Source organism: Pipistrellus hanaki, assembly GCF_964339955.1.
Source record: "Pipistrellus hanaki genome assembly, chromosome: 3".
NCBI lineage: Eukaryota > Metazoa > Chordata > Mammalia > Chiroptera > Vespertilionidae > Pipistrellus > Pipistrellus hanaki.
Window position 1 is genome coordinate 83,775,426 of NC_140505.1, and position 21,175 is coordinate 83,796,600.

At 36.9% G+C, this 21,175-nt stretch overlaps 1 protein-coding gene across 7 annotated transcripts in view; it reads left to right on the forward strand.

The window, feature by feature from the left end:
* LRCH1 (leucine rich repeats and calponin homology domain containing 1) overlaps window positions 1–21,175 on the forward strand; it is a 189,535-nt gene that overhangs the window by 132,454 nt on the left and 35,906 nt on the right. For 4 of the 7 annotated variants that reach the window (XM_084879336.1, XM_084879338.1, XM_084879339.1 and 1 more), the window contains exons 8-13: window positions 1,789–1,894; window positions 5,592–5,716; window positions 10,238–10,305; window positions 11,014–11,094; window positions 15,406–15,495; window positions 15,594–15,630. In XM_084879336.1, the coding sequence (XP_084735462.1) occupies window positions 1,789–1,894; window positions 5,592–5,716; window positions 10,238–10,305; window positions 11,014–11,094; window positions 15,406–15,495; window positions 15,594–15,630 (507 nt within the window). The remainder of the gene's footprint in view (window positions 1–1,788; window positions 1,895–5,591; window positions 5,717–10,237; window positions 10,306–11,013; window positions 11,095–15,405; window positions 15,496–15,593; window positions 15,631–21,175) is intronic. The other 3 variants (XM_084879337.1, XM_084879342.1, XM_084879340.1) reach the window with 2 other exon arrangements.

Consider the following 21,175-nt stretch of genomic DNA (forward strand, 5'->3'; position numbering starts at 1 on the left):
ATTTCAAAAGGAAGAAAAAGTTAGGAGGTAGATAAAAAGGCCTTGTTAATAAAATAAAAATTACTTTCATGGAGCCACATGAATAGTTCACTATGGTTCCCCTGGGGAGAAAATATTCAACACATTGAATATTTTTTTTAAATTTAATTCAACCCCCTTAGCTTTATTAAAACTACTAAGCCTCCTGAAGTGCCCTATTGTTTTAGAAATTACTCACCCTAAGCTTATTTCTAATAAATTAAAATAGACTTTGTTTTATCCTTACCTACCTTCTAAGGATAATTAAGTTCATTAATGAAGCATTGCACAAAGAACTTCACTATCCTTCCGTTCCCACTTAGTGTAAATAGGATGCTAATGTCATTCTAAAAGAGGAAGCCAAGAGTTTATTCTCTCCTTTTTAACTAGATGCATATCTTTGAAATTTTGCTGAGTTTTTAGATGGAAAGTAAGAAGGATTATAGAGAAGATTACATTCAATAGAATAGGAAGCACAATTCTCACATGGTAGCCTCATTACCTGAGGATACCTCAAAAAAAAATTTTTTTTAGAATGATTAAGGTTCTGAATTAATCATTGTAGTCTTCTGTTTTTTCTTTGTTTGGCAGTATGTTACCATCTATGGTCATATACTCCCCATTTTTATCTCATTGTGGGGTTCAAGGATCACACCTGGTTCCCTTTATTGCTGTTTGTCCGTAAGAAGTAAAAAACACATTTTTCTCAAGATAAAAAAAAGCCAAAAAATTGGGACCTCGTTAAAATTCTGTTTATTGAAGGAAATGCACATTTGTTTTCTGTTGGTTTCTAAACAATTTGTGTAATGTCCAAAAGTAAATGAACACTGTTCTCTGAAAGTCATAGCCTCAGGAATGTAGGAACAAGCCAAAATCAGCCAAAGTGAGATTCCTGGTCCTTGTGATTTAGAAAACTTCACTAAGTAACAACACTGAAGTGGAAACATAGGAAGATAAATGAGGCGCCATATTTTATTTGTAATAGAATCAGACATTTTCTGAATAAACTTCAACTGGTATGGGAAACAATACCCCCAGAAAAAACTTACTCCAATTACCAAATTGCAGTGTTATTCCAAAAATTGCACAAAGACATTTAGCACTTTTATACATTTAATGTAGCAGCCTCATCCTAGAACAGGGAAATAAACTGAAGCTTAATTTATAAAGCACGTATAGTGCACCGTAAATAAATGAGATTTTGTCACAGAGGTTGACTGTCTACTTTCTGTGATGAACCACATGAAACCTTAATGGTGTTTTGGTAAATTAGTGTTGTAGAGTTCACAGTAATGTCACTGTTCAAATGGTTGATTCGACATAGGACTTCTGTGGTGATATATTTGCAGGTTTTCCTTAGTTGTCAGGTGTTGCACAAGTCCTCCTTAGCACCCTGACTATGGCTCTTAGGTTAGCAAATACCTCCAGGCACCCAGCCAAATTTCAGCTCAAAACATGTACATGTTAGTCTATGATCTCGACACAGTGAACCATATTACCAGCTCCCAGTTCAAGAAAGGGGACTTTCCCAGGACCCCAGAAAGCCCCACCCATGTGCCCACCCACTCACCCAAAAGCAGCCAGTATCCCGATTTCAATACCATGGATTAGTTTTGCCTGTTTTTAAACATATGTAAATGGAATTGTCCTTTGTATGTGGTGTCTTTTACTCAATGTTAAAAATACTCTGTTGTTTTTTAACCATATAGCATTCTCTTAACTACATGTAACACTTCTCCTTGAATGAAGCAGTGCCTTGTTTCTTTCTAGCCTTCTGATGAAGACACTGTTAGCCTCAATGTCCCAATGTCAAATATCATGGAAGAAGAGCAAATCGTCAAAGAGGACTCATGCCATCACCTTAGTCCCATAAAAGGTCTGAGAATGAAAGATGGGGAGAAAGCGCTGTGTTTACAATGTGCACAAATATGGCAATAATAATAGTTAATTTTTATTGCACATTTCCTATGCACCAGGAACTGTGCTAATCTGTGAAGATGATCTCATTGAAACTTCAAAACCCTGATTATCTCAATTTTATAGAGGAAACTGAGGCTCAGAGAGTTTAAGTACATGCCAGTGGTCATTCAGCTAGTAAATAGAGAAGCTGTTTCATTCTGAAGATTTATATAGGTTCTTTAAATTCATTATTTAAAAGAAAATATTTGTAGATATATTAATATCTACAAATATCTATAATAAAAAAATGGCTAAATATTTGTAGATATATTATATCTACAAATATTTCTCTTTCTGAGAATTCATCATTGGTGTATAAAAAAGCCATTGATTTTGGGATGTTGATTTTGTATCCTGCTATATTGCCAAATTCACTTATTAAATCTAGTAGTTTTTTAATTGAGTTTTTAGAGTTTTCTATATACAATCGCATGTCGTTGGCAAATAATGAGAATTTTACTTCTTTTCCAATTTGAATGCCTTTTATTTCTTCTTCTTGTCTGATTGAGGTGGCTAGCAGTACCAGTACTATGTTGAATAAGAGTGTTGAAAGTGGACATCCCTGTTTTGTTCCAGTTTCTAGAGGAAATGGTTTTAGTTTTTGCCCATTGAATATGTTCTCTGTTGGTTTGTCCTAAATGGCTTTTATCATATTGAAATAGCTCCCTCTATACCCACTTTGCTGAGAGTTTTTAATTTTAAAAAAAGGAGGGGGGGTGTTGCACTTTTTAGTAAAAAAAACACATCAATGTGTTTATGTGATGTGTCACGTTTATTGATTTCCAAATATTGTACCAGCTTTGCATTCCTCAAATAAATTCCAGTTGGTCATGGTGTATGATCTCTTTAAGATATTGCTGGATCCATTTGCTAATATTTTGTTGAGAATATTAGCATCTATATTCATCAGGGATATTGGCTTGTAATTCTTTCTTTGTAGTGTCTTTATGTGGTTTTGGAATTAGGATAATGCTGAGCTCATAAAAAGAACTTGGAAGTGTTCCCTCCTCTTGGATTTTTTTGACTAATTTGAGGAGTGTAGGTATTAGTCCTTCTTTGAATGTTTGGTAAAACTCCCCTGTAAAACCATACAGCCCTGGGCTTTTGTTTACTGGGAGTTTTTTGATTACTGCTTCTATTTCATCAGTTGCTATTGGCCTATTCATGTTTGCAGATTCTTCCTGATTCAGTTTTGGGAGATTGTGTTTTTCTATAAATTTTTCATTTCATCCAGTTTGTCCAACTTATTGACATATAGTTGTCCTTAGTATTTTTTTTTTTTTTTTTTACAATCCTTTGTATTTCGTGGTGTCAATGGTTACTTTTCTGTTCTCGTTGATTTTATTTATTTGGGACCTCTGTCTTTGTTTCTTGATGAGTCTGGCTAATGGTTTGTCGATCTTGTTTATCCTTTCAAAGAACCAGCTTTTGGTTTCACTGATTTTTTAATATATATTTTACACTTGAGAAGAATGTATATTCTGCATCTTTGGGGTGAAATGTTGTATAAATGTCAATTAAATCCATCTGATTTTTTATGTCCTTTAGAGTCACTATTTCCTTGTTAATTTTTTGTCTAGAAGTTCTAGCCATTGAAATCAGCATACTATGATTGTATTATTGTCGATCTCTCCCTTAAAGTCCTCTAGAAGTTTTTATATATATATTTAGATATTCATATATTGGGTGCATCTATGTTTACTAGGATTATATCCTCTTGTTGAGTTGATCCCTTTAGTATTATGTAGTGATTTTTGTTGTCTCTCATTTTGAAGTCTATTTTGTCAGATATGAATATTACTACCCCAGCTTTTTTTGTTTTCTATTTGCATGGAAATGTTTTTCCCCACCCCTTCACTCTCATCCTATACAAGTCTGTTCTGCGGTGGGTCTCTTGTAGACCACATATAGTTGTATCATGTTTTCATATCCATTCAGGTATACTATTCTTTTGAATGGAATATTTAATCCGTTTACATTTAAGGTTATTATTGATATGTACTTGTTTATTGCCATTTTAATTCTGTATGCCTAGGTTTTATTTTGTTTTTTTCTCTCTTCTCATTACAGCAGTTTATTTTGCATTTCTTATTATGCTGGCTTGGTGGTGATGAACTCCTTTTTTCTTTTTTTTTCTTTTTTCTTCTTTTGTGTGTGTGTGTGTGTGTGTGTGTGTGTGTGTGTGTGTCTAGGAAGCTCTTTATTTCACCATCTATTTTGAATGATAGCCTTCCAATGTGTTCTTTATTTGTGTTATGTCATCCTTTATTCCTGTTTTCATAGTTACTACATCTTTTCTCAAGCTGTTGAGCATCTTTACCATCAATATTCTGTACCCTTTTTCAGATAAGTTTCTTATTTCCATTTCATTTATATCTTCTTCTGGAGAATTCCTCTTGCTCTTTAATTTGGGCATTGTTTCTTTGTCTCCTCATTTTGGGTGCCTGTTTGGTTTTGTGACCATATATTTTATGACCATAGAAGGTAGATCTATGCCTCTCTCATTCTTTAGTGCAGGACAGTGCAAACACTGTTTTTGTCTAATGAGATCAGGTCCCCAGCTTTGAGTCTGCCCCGTTAGCAGTCTGATTGGATTTAGTCTTAAAAAGCCCTCAGGCAATCATCCACAGATATGGCAAGAGTTTTCCTAACTGGGTGGTGCAATTGCTTCTACCTGGAGGCTAATTTTATTCTCAATCTCTTAATGGGCCTCAGAAACTCCACACTTTAGGAAAAGGCTTTTTTTTTTCCAATAAGGTGACTCAGCTGTATACTCCCTAGGCAAAACCCCCTAGATAGCAATTGTCTGCATGAGAAAGATGACCTCCACAGTGTGAGGGAATGACTCAACACAGGAAACCAGGGTGTCAGTCTTCTGAACTCTAGCCTAGAGCCCCCATACCTGGCTTCTGCTCACATAGCTCTAGTCCACTCTGCCCTCCCTCTGCCAGATCACAAAGTGAATGGCTGCACAGGGAATTTTGTGTTTTGGTTCTTTAAGAAAGAGGGTGCCTGCATTTCAGCTGTCTTTTCCTGGCAGACAGCAACCCTGCTGCTTTTCACATGCAGATGTTCTGTGGGCACCTTTCTCAGTTCTGGTGCTCTCTGCTGGGCAGCCCAGCTTAGGAATTAGACCTGGTAGTTCTCAGTGGGAACCCTCCAGAGCTGAGATATCTCTCTGGAACTTCAGCTGCTGTCTCCACTTTCCATCCTGGGTTATCAGGGTTCTTTCCAGTGAGTCTTCCTGTAATTTAGTTGTAAATCCAGTTTGGTCCTGGGAGCGTGTTTGTGCAGCATCCATTTACTCCTCCACCATTTTTAATTATGCTCATTTCTTTGAAGAAAAAACACTCAAAAAACACTAAGCCATAAGAAGCTTTTAACTTTTAAGTTTAGTTTATGGCTTTTTGTTTCTTTTGCTTTTCTTTTCCTTCTTTCTTCTTTTATCATTTTCTTACATCACTCAGGGAAGAGAAAACTTGGGTCAGTCATATACCTCCTTAAAAGGTAAGAGAGAAAATTGAAATGATTAGATGATACATTTCAGGGTATTCTGTACTTTGTTCAACAATTTGTGAAATCATGCTTTCTGTCTGTCTGTTTTTTTCTAACAGGTGACTTTCATCAGGAATTTCCATCAAAGCCTTCCCTTGGTCACAATGACAACTCTGGAGAAGAAAGAGACCAATTTACCCATGGAACAGATGTTCTCCACTCAGAATTTATAAATTATATTAAGGCAAGTTGAGGATCAACTAATTTATTTATTTATTTATTTACTTCTGTTTGATTCAAGGTTACCAATGCATCACCTTAAATGTCATCTTACTGCCACCTTCTTTTATAACAACTTCTCAAAGCTCAGTATATTTTTATTTTTTTTTTGTAAAATTGATTGATTCTAGAGGGAGAAGATGAGGGAGGAGAGGAGAGAGACACCAATTTATTGTTCTGCTTGTTTATACATTCATCAGTTTTTTCCTGTATTTCTGTAGTGTCCTGACTGAGAATCGAACCCTCAACCTTGTCACATTGGGATGCTCTAACCAAATTAGCTACCCACCAGGGACTCAGTATTTATTTTCTGACATTAGAAGCCAGTCCCTCCCATACATATCTTTTCATTTGTTGGCATAGGTATATGGTTTTCTTTTGTATTCAGAAATTACTCATCTTGCCATTGCTCAGTACATTGTATTCATTAGCAAATGTCAGAGTTACCCATTACCATTCAGTAAAAGGCAAACTAGACAAGTTTCACATTCTCTTCAATGTGAATGCTTTTCTTGGGAGTATGCCCACAATATAAAGAGAAAAATGGAGACTTCCAGGACCTGGGAATGAACGTCTTCCGTCTTCGGGAGTTCATTCTGAGGACAGTTGTTCCAGAACCGATGTAGTTACAGTGAGGTGCTGAAAAGTTGGGTGAAGCTGCCAAGCTTCATTGGAGTGGCAGCAAAAAGAAGAGAGGAAAACTAGCCTTTTACTGAAGCTGGTAGTTAAGGTTTCATGTGGAAACATGATAAAGTGCCTTGGTATGTTTCTACCAGTCTTTTTGGTTCAGGTTGTGGCACCAAAGAATGCCAGGATGGTTCATTTGGTAAAATTCAGATTTGATGTGGCTTCTGAGAGATGGTGGTCTTTGAGTTAATGTGTTAAAGCCAAGCATGGAGTCTCTCAGAGCACATCCTTATTCCCTGAGAATTGTGTTAGAACAGCTTGAGTCTGTAACGTCTCTGACCATCACCTCCAAGGGAACTGTGAAAAAAATTGTGAATTTATACTGTATAATAAGTATCCTGGTGTACTCAAGAGGTCTTTACATTCTCAAGACAAAAATAAAGAACCTGACATAGTACTTACATTTGTAGAAACTAAGATGATTTTAAGAAATTATATACAGGCATACCTCAGAGATATTATGGGTTTGGTTCCAAACCACTGCAATAAAGCAAATAATTCAACAAAATGAGTCACATGAATTTTGTGGTTTTCTAGTGCATATTAAAAGTATGTTTACACTACACTGTAGTCTATTAAGTTTGCAAAAGCATTGTTTTGAAAAAATGCATATACCTTAATTTAAAAATACAGTAGTGCTAAAAAATTGTAACCATCATCTGAGCCTTCAGTAAGTCATAATATTTTTTCTTAGTGGAGGGTCTTACTTTTGATTTGTAAAAAAAAAAAAAAAATTCCAATATTTGAGAAACTCAATACAGTGACGTGCAATGAAACGAGGTATGCCGGTGGAAAGATGAAACACAGAAATACTAACTCTTTATATCTAATTCATCAATTCTTGTTTCAAAATATCTCATAGTCAATGCCTCATTTGTGCCCTCTACCTCTATTGACATTGCTTTAGTTAAGTTTTATCATTTCTAATTCTGATGACTGCAAGAGTCCCACCTACCCCAACTTCTCACTCAACGTCCTGCCCCCTGCATGCACATGCGTGTGCACACACACTTGAACACTTTATATTCTGCCACCAGCCATTCTCCTACAGTGCAAATCTAATGATATTGCTCTGAGGCCAGTAGTTTTCATAAGATTCTCCCAGATTTGACCCCTATCTATCAGCTCTGGAATAAGCCTGTCATAAAACATGGAAAATTGGGCTTTCGTCTTTATTTTATGAAGAATTTATCTTAGGTTGAGAATCTAAAGTAAAAATGGAAACTCTGAAGGAAAACAATCAAAGCAGTTAGTAAAATAAAGCATTTTGTTTCAGAAAAGCAAATATCCCTAGATTCAGAGATTTTAGGAAGCAAAGGGCTCTGTGGAAATGGCTGCTCTACAGAACAGACCCTCGGGGTAGAGTCTAGAGGAGTAAATAGGGATGTAAAAACATGTTCTGCAAATGTTTCCTAGATGTCCACTCCTACAAGAGGCCTTTCTTGGAAACTTGAGCAAAGAACTACTACTAATAAAATAAAAATAAATCTACAATGAAAAGTCATACATTGAAAACCTGCCCTCTTTCAGCCTTGAGTTGCATCCCTTTAAAAACCTGTGAGAGTGTACATGACAGCCAACAATGTGCTGACCACTCAGTCCTTGAGGAGCCAGAGTTGTGTTTTATATAACCTTGTTTTTTCTCCTTCACTGAATTAGCATATTTTGTTTTTGTAACTACAGTTGATCCTCATTATTCTCAGTAGTTCTGTTGTATAAAGTCACCTCGAACACTGAATTATCTAAAACTGAGCCATTGCTCCAAAGTGTAAGTACAGGGTTAGGTTCCCTGTCAAATAGTCAATACATAACTTCACTTATTGTGTTTAATGTATTTTATTGTATTTGTGTGTGTTTTTATTTAAAAACACTTATTTAATATGTTTTGTTGATTAATTAACATTGAACTTTCAGTCCACACCACCAACTCATGGCTAAGTGAAATTTGACTAATATGTTTTCTCTGTTAAGGGGCACCACAGCCTTCTTGTGATTAGGAACACTGTACCACACTTTAGTACCTTGCTTGGGGGCATTGTATACAGCAAAAGCAACCCAAAAAAGCACAAAAATGTTAATATGTTTCACTGACTAGACTCTAAAGGACACTTGTTTACACTATTACAGCGGAAACAAGAAGGCAGAGGGTTTCCTTGCTCATTGTTAGCTGGAACTGTGCATGTTGGGAACTCAGGATTTTTCACAGTTCTCTGCATGCCTGCGAATGACTGGAGAGCACTATGAGTATTGATTTCAGGGTTACAAGTATATTTTGTTGAGTAGGCAAATTTATAAATATGGAATTTGCAAATGAGGATCATCTATGTAACTGTCTGACTTAGCAAAAGATACCCAGTAAGCCCTATTTTGCAAACTATAAGAAAAACCAATATTTCACACTGTTGGCTACTTTTTATTATGAAACTTAAAATTAGAAGGAAATGCCCATGGCTTCTGTAGTTGAAGCCCAACAAGAAAAGATACAAACAGTCATGTATGGTAGTGTATTTTCTCCCATGAACTTCATTATCATTTGGGTAGTGTGGCACAATAATTTATATGTTGACTTTATTATGCACTAAAAGTATAGTCAATATAGAAAATGTCTGAGTATTTTCAAGCCAGAGACTGGCATCAGGTAGCAAGCCACCTCTTTGAAAGAAGACTCATTCTCAGTGACACATCTGTAGAACTGGCTGGGCCTGAGTTAACAACGTGTCAGAACCTTGAAGCAGAAAACAGTTCTTTTGATTGTACCTTCCTTGTCAGAGAAACATACACTCATTCAGGGTGGCTTCTGTTCTAGCTACTGGCTGAGCAAAAGTAGCATTATTCTGTGTCAGAGCAGAAAGTAGAAAGAAGCATCTGGAAGTTCCAACAGTGGGACACACTTTTCCAATACTCCCACCAATGTTTCTTTGAGAAAATAATCAGGGATATGGGGGCAGGAATTTCAGTGAAATCTGGATGTTGCATATATGAAGCTTATTAGATGTCATCTGAGGCATTTTCTGTTGTTAACTATTTTACACATTCTTTTCCCCAAACACACACACACACACACACACACACACCCTTTTCTCCTCTTACAAATGCCAGAATGCATTCTCATATGACTGACAGGCCCAACAGAAGAATCTTTGGACATCAGGAGGTGCTAAGACAGCAGTAAGGAATTATGTTTTAAATTTTGACAGTAAGTTAACAAGTATTGTGGTCCTACACTAGGTTTTCTTTCTTTTTTTTTTTAAATTATAGTAATATAAATATAGCATAAACTTATCATCTAGATATTTTTTAAGTGTAAAATTCAGTGAAGTAAAATTAAGCACATTCATGTTATTGTGTAGCTATCCCCACCATCCATCTCCAGAACTCCTTTTATCTTGTAAAACTGAAACACTTTACTCATTAAATACTCAAGCCACTGGCAATTACCATTCTACTTTCTATCTTTATAAATTTGACTATTTTAGGTACCTCATAAAAGTGGAATCATATAGTATGTTTTTTTGTGACTGACTTATTTCACTTAGTACAATGTCCTAAAGATTCTTCTACTTTGTAGCAGGTCTCAGATTTCTTTCCTTTTTAAGGTTGAATGATATTCGTGTATGTATTGACCATATTTTGTTCATTCATTCATTCATTCATTCATTCATTCATTGAGGGACACTTGGGTTGTTTTCACCTTTTGCCTATTATGAATAGTACTTCCATGAACATGGGCTGGGATAGGGTTTAACGGTTGACTGTTGAAGGCCATTGGCTATTAGAAAACCCATGTGTTCTTCCCCAGGATAGGACAGAAGTCTATGAAGAACCATTACGGATAGAAGAGGATATACACTGGCAACCCGAGGGAATGTGAGTACCAAGGCCTAGTTATGAGCCTCTGTCCTGTAAAGAACGGAAGCCCTGTCATGATAAGAATTCTGGTCTGCTTTTCTTTGGGTAGCTGATATTGATAAGTAGCAGCCAGTTTTTCTCTGATGCTTGTAGTCACAGTGTTAGGGTAATACAATACAAAGTCATACCTTTTCCTTGGCCCCAAATTTTATCAGATTTGAGACTGGAGGTAGAAATGTGTGATTCAGGGAATTTTATAGAACTTCCAAAGTGAAGAATCTAGCTTCCTTCCTTTTGTATGAAGCAGCTGACAAATGGACCTAAAATAGCCCTGGTCCCCTTTCTTTACCCAGGCTCTTCAGTTTCAAGATGTGAGAAACCCCAATGCCCTGATCCTAAGTTTAATAATTGTGATAGCTAGCATTTATTAAATACCACATGTCAGGCACTATCCTAAATACCTCACTTCACCTTTACAAGTACCCAATTTCACCTTTACAACAATCTTATTAAGTTCTATTTGTTATTTCCCATTTTACAGATGACAAAATTGAGGCACAGAGAGATTTATTATTTTACCTAAGGTCACAGAGAGCCAGGTCAAAATCAATTTTTTATATGTTAGATGGATTTTTGTAATTTTGCTCTTAAGAACTTATTGATAGATGATATTCATATTCTGTAATGGTTTTCATTCTCATGCCCGGTTTCATGCTGCTGAATAAGTTCATATAAAGACCAGGAAATGACTATAGCAATGATTGAACACCTGAGAGAAGCAGTAGATTTGCTGCAAGATCCCAACAGGTATGCATGTCTTTCTTTGGCCCAGGCTTCATGTGTGAATAATACATACTAATTCATGGAACACATTATCTCACTTTATAAAGATAGTTATATACACAGTATGGGCTCTGTCTAACCACTAATAAAGAAGTCATGCTAAGTGCCTATTTTCCCAAGACCATAAATAAGAGTCAAACTTCTCTAGGTATTGAAACCAGTTCCCCCTTTCTCCATTCTTCAGTGAAATTTATTCACTCTTCCTGAAGTTCATATGGAAATTTTTGGTATAATTCTTAGAAAACAGAAATATGGTCCTAGCTGGTTTTGCTCAGTGGGTAGAGCATCGGCCTTCAAACCAAAGAGTCCCGGGTTCAATTCAAGTCTAGGGCACATACTTCAGTTGCAGGCTCCTCCCAGCCCTGGCTCTGGTCAGGGCTTCTACAGGAGGCAACCAATCGATGTGTTTCTCTCACATCGATATTTCTCTGTCTTTCCCTCTTTCTTCACTCTCTAAAAATTAATGGAAAAATATGCTCAGGTGAGGATTAAAAAACAAAACAGAAATATGGTAATTCCTGTTTATAGAACTACAAGGGAGATTTTCCAAAAAGGGAAGAATCATTATGCCAAGTAGTATTGCAATAGTTATTTGATCATGGCAATTATATGTTAATTAAATAATATATTTCTAAAGATTTGGGTTACAGGTGATTTATAAATTAGATTAGCCATTGTCAATAACTACTATATGCATTAGATTCATTTTTTGGTTGCTTAGTTAAGGATAATGAAATTCCTATTGACAAGAAGTATTTTTCAGTAAGACAATATACCTGGTATCAGGTAATAACTACCTTATCATTAGAGAAATAGATCCAAAATCTGTCCCTGATAAACTCTTTAGGGGTCCTGGGAATTTAAATATGAAAATTATGTGGTCTTGTAAATGTGGTGAATGTGAAAATCACACCACGCTAATTTCAACTCAGTTCTGTGAGTTTAGGAAAAGGTGGTTAGTGAGTGTATACCACCAGTGTTGTCAGGCCCTGAAAAAATGATGGGTCAGACTGAATATGACTGAAAATCTTTAGCTGTTGATTGAAAACCATTTTGATTCTACAGACATTAATTGAGTGCTTAGAGCATAGGAAGATCTACAGTGTGCACCTTGGGGGATATAAAGATGAATTTAAACTATAGTAGAGGGAGATTGTCTTGAGTAGTTATTGTAAGTGTAATTGATTAACTTGCTTAAAAATTGATAGTGTCACCTGACCCCAAATGAAAAAAGGGAGTCTGCTAGACCAGCCTTTCCTAAAGGTTTGGATATTAACCTTTAGTAACTAGCAATTTCAAGGAGAAGGCAAATTCTGGATTGAATTAAAAGCTTGGGCAAAGTTATGGAGGTCAAAAAGAAAGGAGCAAGTTTCAAAAATCTCAGGCAGATTAGATGATCTCCACCCAGGCCATGCTTCAGTATCACTTGTGGAACTTTCAAAACAGACATCCTTGACATTACTTGTGAGTTTGGGTGTTAGCCATTTCCACTTTATAAAAGTAATGTTGTGCCTCTGATGTGCAGTCTTCACTGAGAACCACCAAGGGGACATTTGGAGTGGGGAAAGGCATGATTTTGAATGCTGTTAGGGAGCTGAGACTTTATTTTATTACTAGAGACCCAGTGCACAAAATTTGTACATGGGTAGGGTTCCTAGGCCTGGCCAGTGAGCAAGAGTGATCTGTAGGTTGACTGGCGGGGTGATAGAGGGTGGGCCTCAGGTGGCACCTGCCTTGACTAGCCTGGGGCCTGTAGGCTGGGGGCAGCTCTTGCGTTGAGTATCTTCCCCCTGGTGGTCAGTGTACGTCATAGCAACCAGTTGTTCCGGCTGGTCCTTCCACTGTTCAGTCAACATATTAGGCTTTTATTAGATAGGATATGCAGGGAAGATAATGATGGATAAAAAATATGATTATTCATGTTGTTAATTCTTTCTAATCATTATTTCAGGCCTAGCTTTTTACTAAGTGCCTGATCAAGACATGCTCTTTAGAGAGCTGAGTTTCATATCCTAAACCAAGGTAATTAGAAGGTAGGAAATGGATAAAAGAACGTGTGTGTGTGTGTGTGTGTGTGTGTGTGTGTGTGTGTGTGTATGTGTATATGTATGTGTGTATGTGTGTGTGTATGTTGCAAGTACTTACTTTTTAAGGTTGTGAGGACTTGAAGTAGTATATAAACTACTAGTGGGGGAAATAAATTGGCAAAACCATCCCAGAAGGCATCCTAGTAATATGTAATTGTGGTTTAAAAATATAGAAAACATTTATTGAAAAGAATTCTAAAATTTTATTTTAAAGGGCTAAAGGATATAAACAAAGATTGTGAGGGGGGAGGTATTGTAATAGCAAATATTTGAAAAGAAAGGAAATATATTTTGATTATTAATAAGATGGGATATAATGTAACCAATAAAATATTTATTAAAATTTCCAGTATTAGAATGCGCATTATGTAATGTTAATGTTTTTAAAAAGTGTATAAAATTCTTAAAGTTTGATCCCAATAATATAAGTAGGATTAGGTTTCAAATGTGTAAGAAGCTAAGAAAAAATTGAAACTGGAAGGAAGTATATTATGATGGATATTTTTTTGTGTTTCTAAGTATTTTTAATACTGTATATATTATAGTTAGTCAGTGGTAAGTATTGTAGTTCTTTGATGATTACATAAAGTGGGTGGTGAGAAGGCTGGGAGGGAATGGTCCCAGGTGTTTTAGACCAGAGTCCCTGGCATCTCTATCTGAGATGGGGAATTAGGAGGGACAGCAGATTTGAAGAGGATATTGGGGTCAGATTAAGATGTGCTGAATAATACCCGAGGTAGCTATGTGGCGATGTACATTCAGCTGCTAGATGTTTAGATTTGGGACTTCGAGAGTTAGATTGAAAGTCATTTTCACAAGGTGCTGAAGTAACAGAAACCATTTAAGAGGATGAGGTTCTCAAGGGCAAGCAAATGGATGGAAAGGGAATGTGAGCACAGGACAGAGCCTTGAAGACAGGATGTGACAGAGAAGGCCACAACTGGGTTCACACTTTATATTGTTTTAATACTTCTACATTTTACATCTTTTATCAATCTCCCGATGAAATTTATTACAAGTTCTAGATTGATTAATATATGAGCCCAAAGCAAAAAGAGCAGTCTATTTAGGTGGAAATAGCAGTGGCATGGGAATATAAGATTGGAACCCAAAGGTAAGAGCCAAGTGACCTGTCTGGAACTCAATTTTGCCATCCTTCATGAGAAGTGGAATGAACTGAGAATTGTGAGATTCTTCCTATCCAGGTTGGAAATGTCTGAGGCAATGAGTTGCCAAGGATGTTGAGCAAGGAGAATGGTGTTTGCCTAATTGTAGGAGCAATCTTCCAAGTGATAGTTGATTTGCATCTTCATCGGTGATATTTGGAAATAATACGTTGTAAAGTGTTACATGGATTTCATTTCCTCAAATAATGCACTACTTTGGCTGCTTTAGATCTTTGTTGTTCATCCTGAAATAATTATAAAGATAATTCTAACTTTATGTCCAGTGTTTGTTTCTGATAAAAAGAGGACACTTCAAGAGGTCATTTATTTCCAGCTGTTTGGTAGCTCATATTTCATAGATTAAGAATTTTGTAAGTTACTATCATATTTTGCCTTTATCTTGGTTTCTTCTCTTAAGGACTTCTGATTGTTGATTTTATAGCATTTTTAATAGGTGTCTGTACTATGAACTCATTCCTACCTTTTAAGATAGCTTTGTAACTTTTATATAACTTATAGAAATTTCTGGTTTTAAAATTGCAGAAATTCAGAAACTAAGATCTTTTCAAAAATAAAAATGCATATCAAATTGCTTATGAATTCTTTTATTTTTAATGAGGGTACTAGTGTAGATCAGAGAGATCTCTTTAAAATTGAGGGCCCTTAGTACATATACCATAATAGAGTATCCTTAGCAACTTTACTTGCTTTCATAACTTAATCAAATTCTAGAGTAAAATTTATTGTGTACTACCTATGAATATTATGACTATCAGAAATTACTGTTATGTTGCAAATAAGTTGAATTTTGACAAAGAGCAGTCAGAAAATTATATTAAATTTGGCACATGATAGGAACATACCATGTAGTTTGAAATTTTTACCATAAACCTTTCATTACTTAGTCCTAATGGTAAACATAATTTTTAATATATTAAAATTTTAAACTAAATTTGACCAAAAGCAGTAGGTTTATTAAAATTTCAATAAATTGCTAACATCTTTTTCCTCCTACTCTTTAGATTAAGCATTGATATTACAGAGAAAAATGTGGTAAACTTTTATCCTAAGGAATCAGCAGAAGGCTTAGAATTAGAAGATTCTGCACTGAAGTATGTTGAACTTTTTAAACTCAATGTTTTCTCTTTTTACAATGAAGTATTTGTCTTTAAACTCCACTTTATATTTTTTTCCCTCCTCATACCTACAGTGGTCAAATGCAGCGGGAGCCATCTCCGGTGTGTGAGGTAAGGCTGCTCTTGGATTCAGCAGAGCTGCATGCCATGTTCTGCCACAGAATGGTGGCTGCCACCTTCTATGAAGATAGGTCCGGGGGTAGAACATTCCTTAGTTCAAGATCTGGTTTTCAAAAATTTTTTAATCCTCTTTAGTTTTCCTGTTTATCTCTTATACTTCTCCTTCCATTAGATATAAGATTTCCATGAAATTCTCTAAATTTGTGTGTGTGTCAGTCTTAGTCAGGGGATATAAACTAAGATTCATAGTTGCTCTGAGTCAGAAACTGGAGGTAGGACCATTCAATGTAGATTTTAGAGCCACAAATGAAACCTATGAACTAGCCAGACACAAGCTAACTAGAAAGGACTTAAAAAGCAAGAAAATTATTTGGGAACTGCCTAGGTCCTAGGCAAACTCATTAGTCAACAGAGCCAAATATCAACAGTACAATGATTGAAATTTCTTTGGAGAACCAAATTTTTTAAGCTTAAACTTCTTCTAACGCCACTTCTTCAAAATATATAGACTCTCCCAGGCTGTGGTATTTTGTGGAAGAGCCACACTCGAGGGGCCAAAGAGCCGCATGTGGCTCATGAGCTGCAGTTTGCCTACCACAGGCTAGGAGGATTAAAAGAATATAGCAAAGAGAGAGTGGTAGGGATGTTGGCAGACAGAGTAAGAGTGAAGTTACATCGGGTGAAAGTGGGTTGCTGAAGAAAGAGATGAGCGAAGGTCTCAAAGAAACAGAGGTAGAAACAATTGAGAGGTGACTTAAGAATGAAACAGGTTACAACCTATTTCATCCCTTTTCAATAAATGGGTTTAGGATGGCTAATTGTGGTACAAACTGATTTATGTCCCCTGAGATGTCTGAACAGCTACTGTAGAAAATCACTTTCACTTTTAACTAGCTAAGGATCTGTGTTAAATAAGGGGGAAGAAAACTGCAATTGAAACAGCTATGTTCCCAAGCCAGAGCTTATGGTTTCATTGTTAAGCACGTGACTTAGAATTATGATAGTTACATATCAAAGACTTGCTGATTAGGGGCGACTGTGTGTAACTTCTCTAAACTTCACCTTCATTTTCTGTAAATTGGGATTGTTTCACAGCCCAGGACACCTAAATGATAGCTGGTATTGTTACTCCACTACTGTATATTGTTCCTGCTGTGGTCCTTAGACAGAATCACTGCATCACCTCCTCCCTGAGAGGAGGCTCATAGAATTACCCAAGAGTGCAGCATCAGGAAGTTTTTTATTTGAAGCTGCCCTGGGCCCATTTCATCAAGCTCCTTTCGAGACATGCCTCCCAGTGTGTGTGTGTGTTTTTAAAGCCTCACCCAAAGATATTTTTATTGATTTTAGAGAGAAGGAAGGGAAGAGAGAGGGAGAAAAATATCCATGTAGAGCAGTGGTTCTCAATCTTCCTAATGCCTGTGGTTCGAGAACCGCTGCTGTAGAGCCTAAGGCCATTGGAAAACACAGATATTTACATTACCATTCATTAACAGTAGCAAAATTACAGTTATGAAGTAGCAACGAAAATAATTTTAAGGTTGGGAGTCACCACAAAATGTGGAACTGTATTAAAGGGTCACGGCACTAAGAAGGTTGAGAACCACTGATTTAGAGAGAAACATGGATTGGTTGTCTCCCATATGCTTTGACTGAGATCCAAACTGCAACCTTGTTGGTGAACAATGATCCAACTAACTAACTAAGCTACCTGGCTAGGGCCACACCTCTTTCTTTCTTTCTTTCTTTCTTTCTTTCTTTCTTTCTTTCTTTCTTTCTTTCTTTCTTTCTTTCTTTCTAGATAAATCTTTATTCTTCAGATTATTACAAATGTTCCTCTTTTTTCCCCCCCTCCATTGCTCCCCTCCACCCTCTGCCCTTTCCCCACTCCCATTGTCCTCATCCATAGGTGCACAGTTTTTGTTCAGTACCTTCCCGCACACCCCACTCCCCTTTTCCCTGAGAATCGTCAGTCCACTCCCCTTCCATACCTCTGATTCTATTATATTCACCAGTTTATATTGTTCATCAGGTTTTTTAATTCCCTTGGTTTTTAGATTCACTTGTTGAGAGTTATGTATTTGTTGTTCATAATTTTTATCTTTATTTTCTTCCTCTTCCTAAAGAACCTCCTTCAGCAATTCATATAATTCTGGTTTGGCGGTGATTAACTCCTTTAGCTTTTTTTTTATTTGTGAAGCTCTTTATCTGGCCTTTGATTCTGAGTGATAGCTTTGCTGGGTAGAGTAATTTTGGCTGTAGCTTCTTGCTATTCATCACCTTGAATATTTCTTGCCATTCCCGTCTGGCCTGAATGGTTTCTATTGAGATATCAGCTGACAATCGTATGGGTGCTCCTTTATAGGTAACTACCTGCTTTTCTCTTCCTGCTTTTAATATTCTCTTTGTCTTTTACTCTTGGAATTTTAATTATGATGTGCCTGGATGTGGTCTTCTTTGGATTCCTTTTGTTTGGGGTTCTGTGCACTTCCTGGACTTGTAAGTCTATTTCTTTCACCAGTGGGGGAAGTTTTCTGTCACTATTTCTTCCAATAGGCTTTCGGTATCTTGCTCTCTCTCTTCTTTTGGGACTCCCCATAATTCTGATGTTGGTTTGCTTGAAGTTGTCCCAGAGGTTTCTTACACTATCTTCAACTTTCTGGATTCTCTTCTCTTCTTGCCTCTGCAGAGGAGTGTCCTCTGGCTCTTTATGTTCCAAATCTTTGACTTGATTCTTGCGATCTTCTTTTCTGTTTTTAGGACTCTGTATAATATATATATATATATATATATATATATATATATATATATATTTATTTATTTATTTATTTATTTATTTCAGACAATGTATTCTTTATTTCTAGTTGAGCCCTTTTCATATCCTCAAAGGTCTTGTTTATTTTATCAGCCTTTTCTAGGAAATTCTTGAAAAACCTTATAACCATGGTTTTGAACTCTATATCCAGTCTTTTGTTTTCCATCTCTTTAGTTTGAGATCTATTTCCTTGTCTTGGCATTTTCGCTGCTTTCCAGTTGGTAGGATGGCTTTGTGTGTTTGGTGTCCTATATGGCTCGGTGGGTCAGCCTCCCCAGTTACCTGAGGTGGACACTCTTGGTGCTCCCCTTTGTGGACTGCGTGTACAGCCTTGTTGTAGTTAAGTCTTGATTGTTGTTGGTATCCCTGGGAGGAATTGACCTTCAGGCCAATTGGATGTGGGTATCAGCTATGTCTAATCTGGGATACCTTCTGTATTGGAGACAGTCTTATATGATCAGACTTGCAAACTTGCAAAAGTCTCTATGCTCAGCTTGGATGGGGCAGAGTCTCAGGGCTGAGCTGACGGACTTGGCTTCCCATCAGACATCCCCTTGTACACTTGCCTGAGTTTCCACCTGACCATCCCAGATTCTCTGTGCAAGAGCGTGGGTGCCCCAGGGACTTGCCTGGAATTGGGTTGGGTCTCTGTAGTCTGAAGCTTCTGACTCCTTCCTCTATGGAGAGGCTGAGGCAACCTCCGCAGTCAGACCTCTTGGCTTGCACTCACTCGAGTGTGACTGTAGACCCTGCCTGCTGCGGCTCTCTGCTCCCTCAGACTCTGAGTCTCCAGGTGCCTTTCTCTACAGTCCGGGCTCCACCCGTATGAGCCTGGGTCCACGGGGTTTTGGCCGGGGTTGGGGTTCAGTACAGTCAGAAAGGGTTCAGTGCAATCAGGGACTTTCTTTCCTCTCCCACCAGCCAGGCACTCGGCCGCACTTCCTCTCTGCGAGTGCATCACCCTACCTCAGTGCTTTGCGGCTCCCAATCCGATCTGTGAGCCTCTCTCTTTCTCCTTGGTTGTAGATTTCCCACTCCGCCAGCTTTCCTGTGTTTTTGGATTATGTCCGTTCTGATTTTAGTTGTTATTTTGAAATTGTTGTGCAGGGCGGCAACTTAGGTGCTTACCTAGGCACCTAGGCTGCCATCTTGGTTCTCCCAAAAAATTGGGACTTTTTCTCTCTCTTTTTTTTTAAGCTGCTTATTTGGAAATACTGTAACCTTATGAAAGTTTGGGGAGAAATTACAAGATTCTACAAAAGGTTACAAAAAGTTACAACTTTGTACCCAGATTTACCTATGGTTGACATTTTACCACATTTGCAGTCTTATTTATTCTGTGTTCCTGTCTTCACATACATTGCTCTTTTTTTGAAAATTTGAGGGTAAATTGTATACGTCATAGTTCCTTATTGGTAAACATTTCAGTGCATGTTTTCTAAAAACAAGGATTTTGTCTTATATACCTATGTTATCAACTTTAGATAAATGTTAATCTACCATCCACATTCCAAATATTTAGGTTGGTCTAAAGTCATTCATAGTGGATTTTTCCCCCTCCAGTATAGTATTCAGTCTAGAGGCAGAAATTTGTCAGGTATCTATAGTTTTTCTTATTCTGGAACATTTCCAAAATCTTTCTTTGGCTTTTTATGACCTTGACATTTTGAAGAATATAGCCCTCCTCTTTTTTTCTTCTTCTTCTTCTTCTTCTTCTTCTTCTTCTTCTTCTTCTTCTTTCTTCTTTCTTCTTTCTTCTTTCTTCTTTCTTCTTTCTTCTTTCTTCTTTTTTAAATAGAATGCCCCTTATTATTTTTTGTAATATATTTATTTATTTATTTTAATTTTTTAAAAATTAAATTATTATCTGTGTACATATTTTAACATTGCCCCCCCCCCCCATACATACCCTCCCTCCTCAGAGTTTTGTGTCCATTGGTTGTACTTATATGCATGTATACAAATCCTTCGGTTGATCTCTTATCTCCGCCAGAACTCCCTACCCTCTTGGCTGGGCTGTAATTTGACAGTCTGCTTATTGCTTTACTGTCTTTATGGTCATCCGTTTATAATGTTCTTTATTATCCATAAATGAGTGAGGTTCATCCGTTTATAATGTTCTTTATTATCCATAAATGAGTGAGGTCATGTGGTATTTCTCTTTCATTGACTGGCTTATTTCACTCAGCATGATGTTCTCTAATTCTATCCAGGTTGCTGCAAATGATGAGAATTCCTTCTTTTTATGGCAGCATAGTATTCCATTGTGTAAATATACCATAGTTTTTGGATCCAAGCATCTGCTGATGGACACCTAGGCTGTTTCCAAATTCTAGCTATTGTAGCTTGTGCTGCTATGAACATAGGGGTGCATATATCTTTTCTGATTGGTGTTTCTAGTTTCTTGGGATATATTCCTAGGAGTGGGATTACTGGGTCAAATGGGAGCTCCATTTTCAGTTTTTTGAGGAAACTCTATACTGTTCTCCACAGTGGTTGCACCAGTCTGAGAATGCCCCTTATTTTGAGGAACAAAGGTACCTCATATTTCCTCATGATTAATTAAGTTTCTACATTTTTGGGAGATGTTGTGTTCTGAAGGTATCACATTTGGGGGCACACTGTGTTCATTTGGGCCTCAGTGATGATGCTAATTTGATCACCCAATCGAGCTGGCTTCACTGTATAATTGCTGTTCTATTTTATCTTTGTAACCAATGA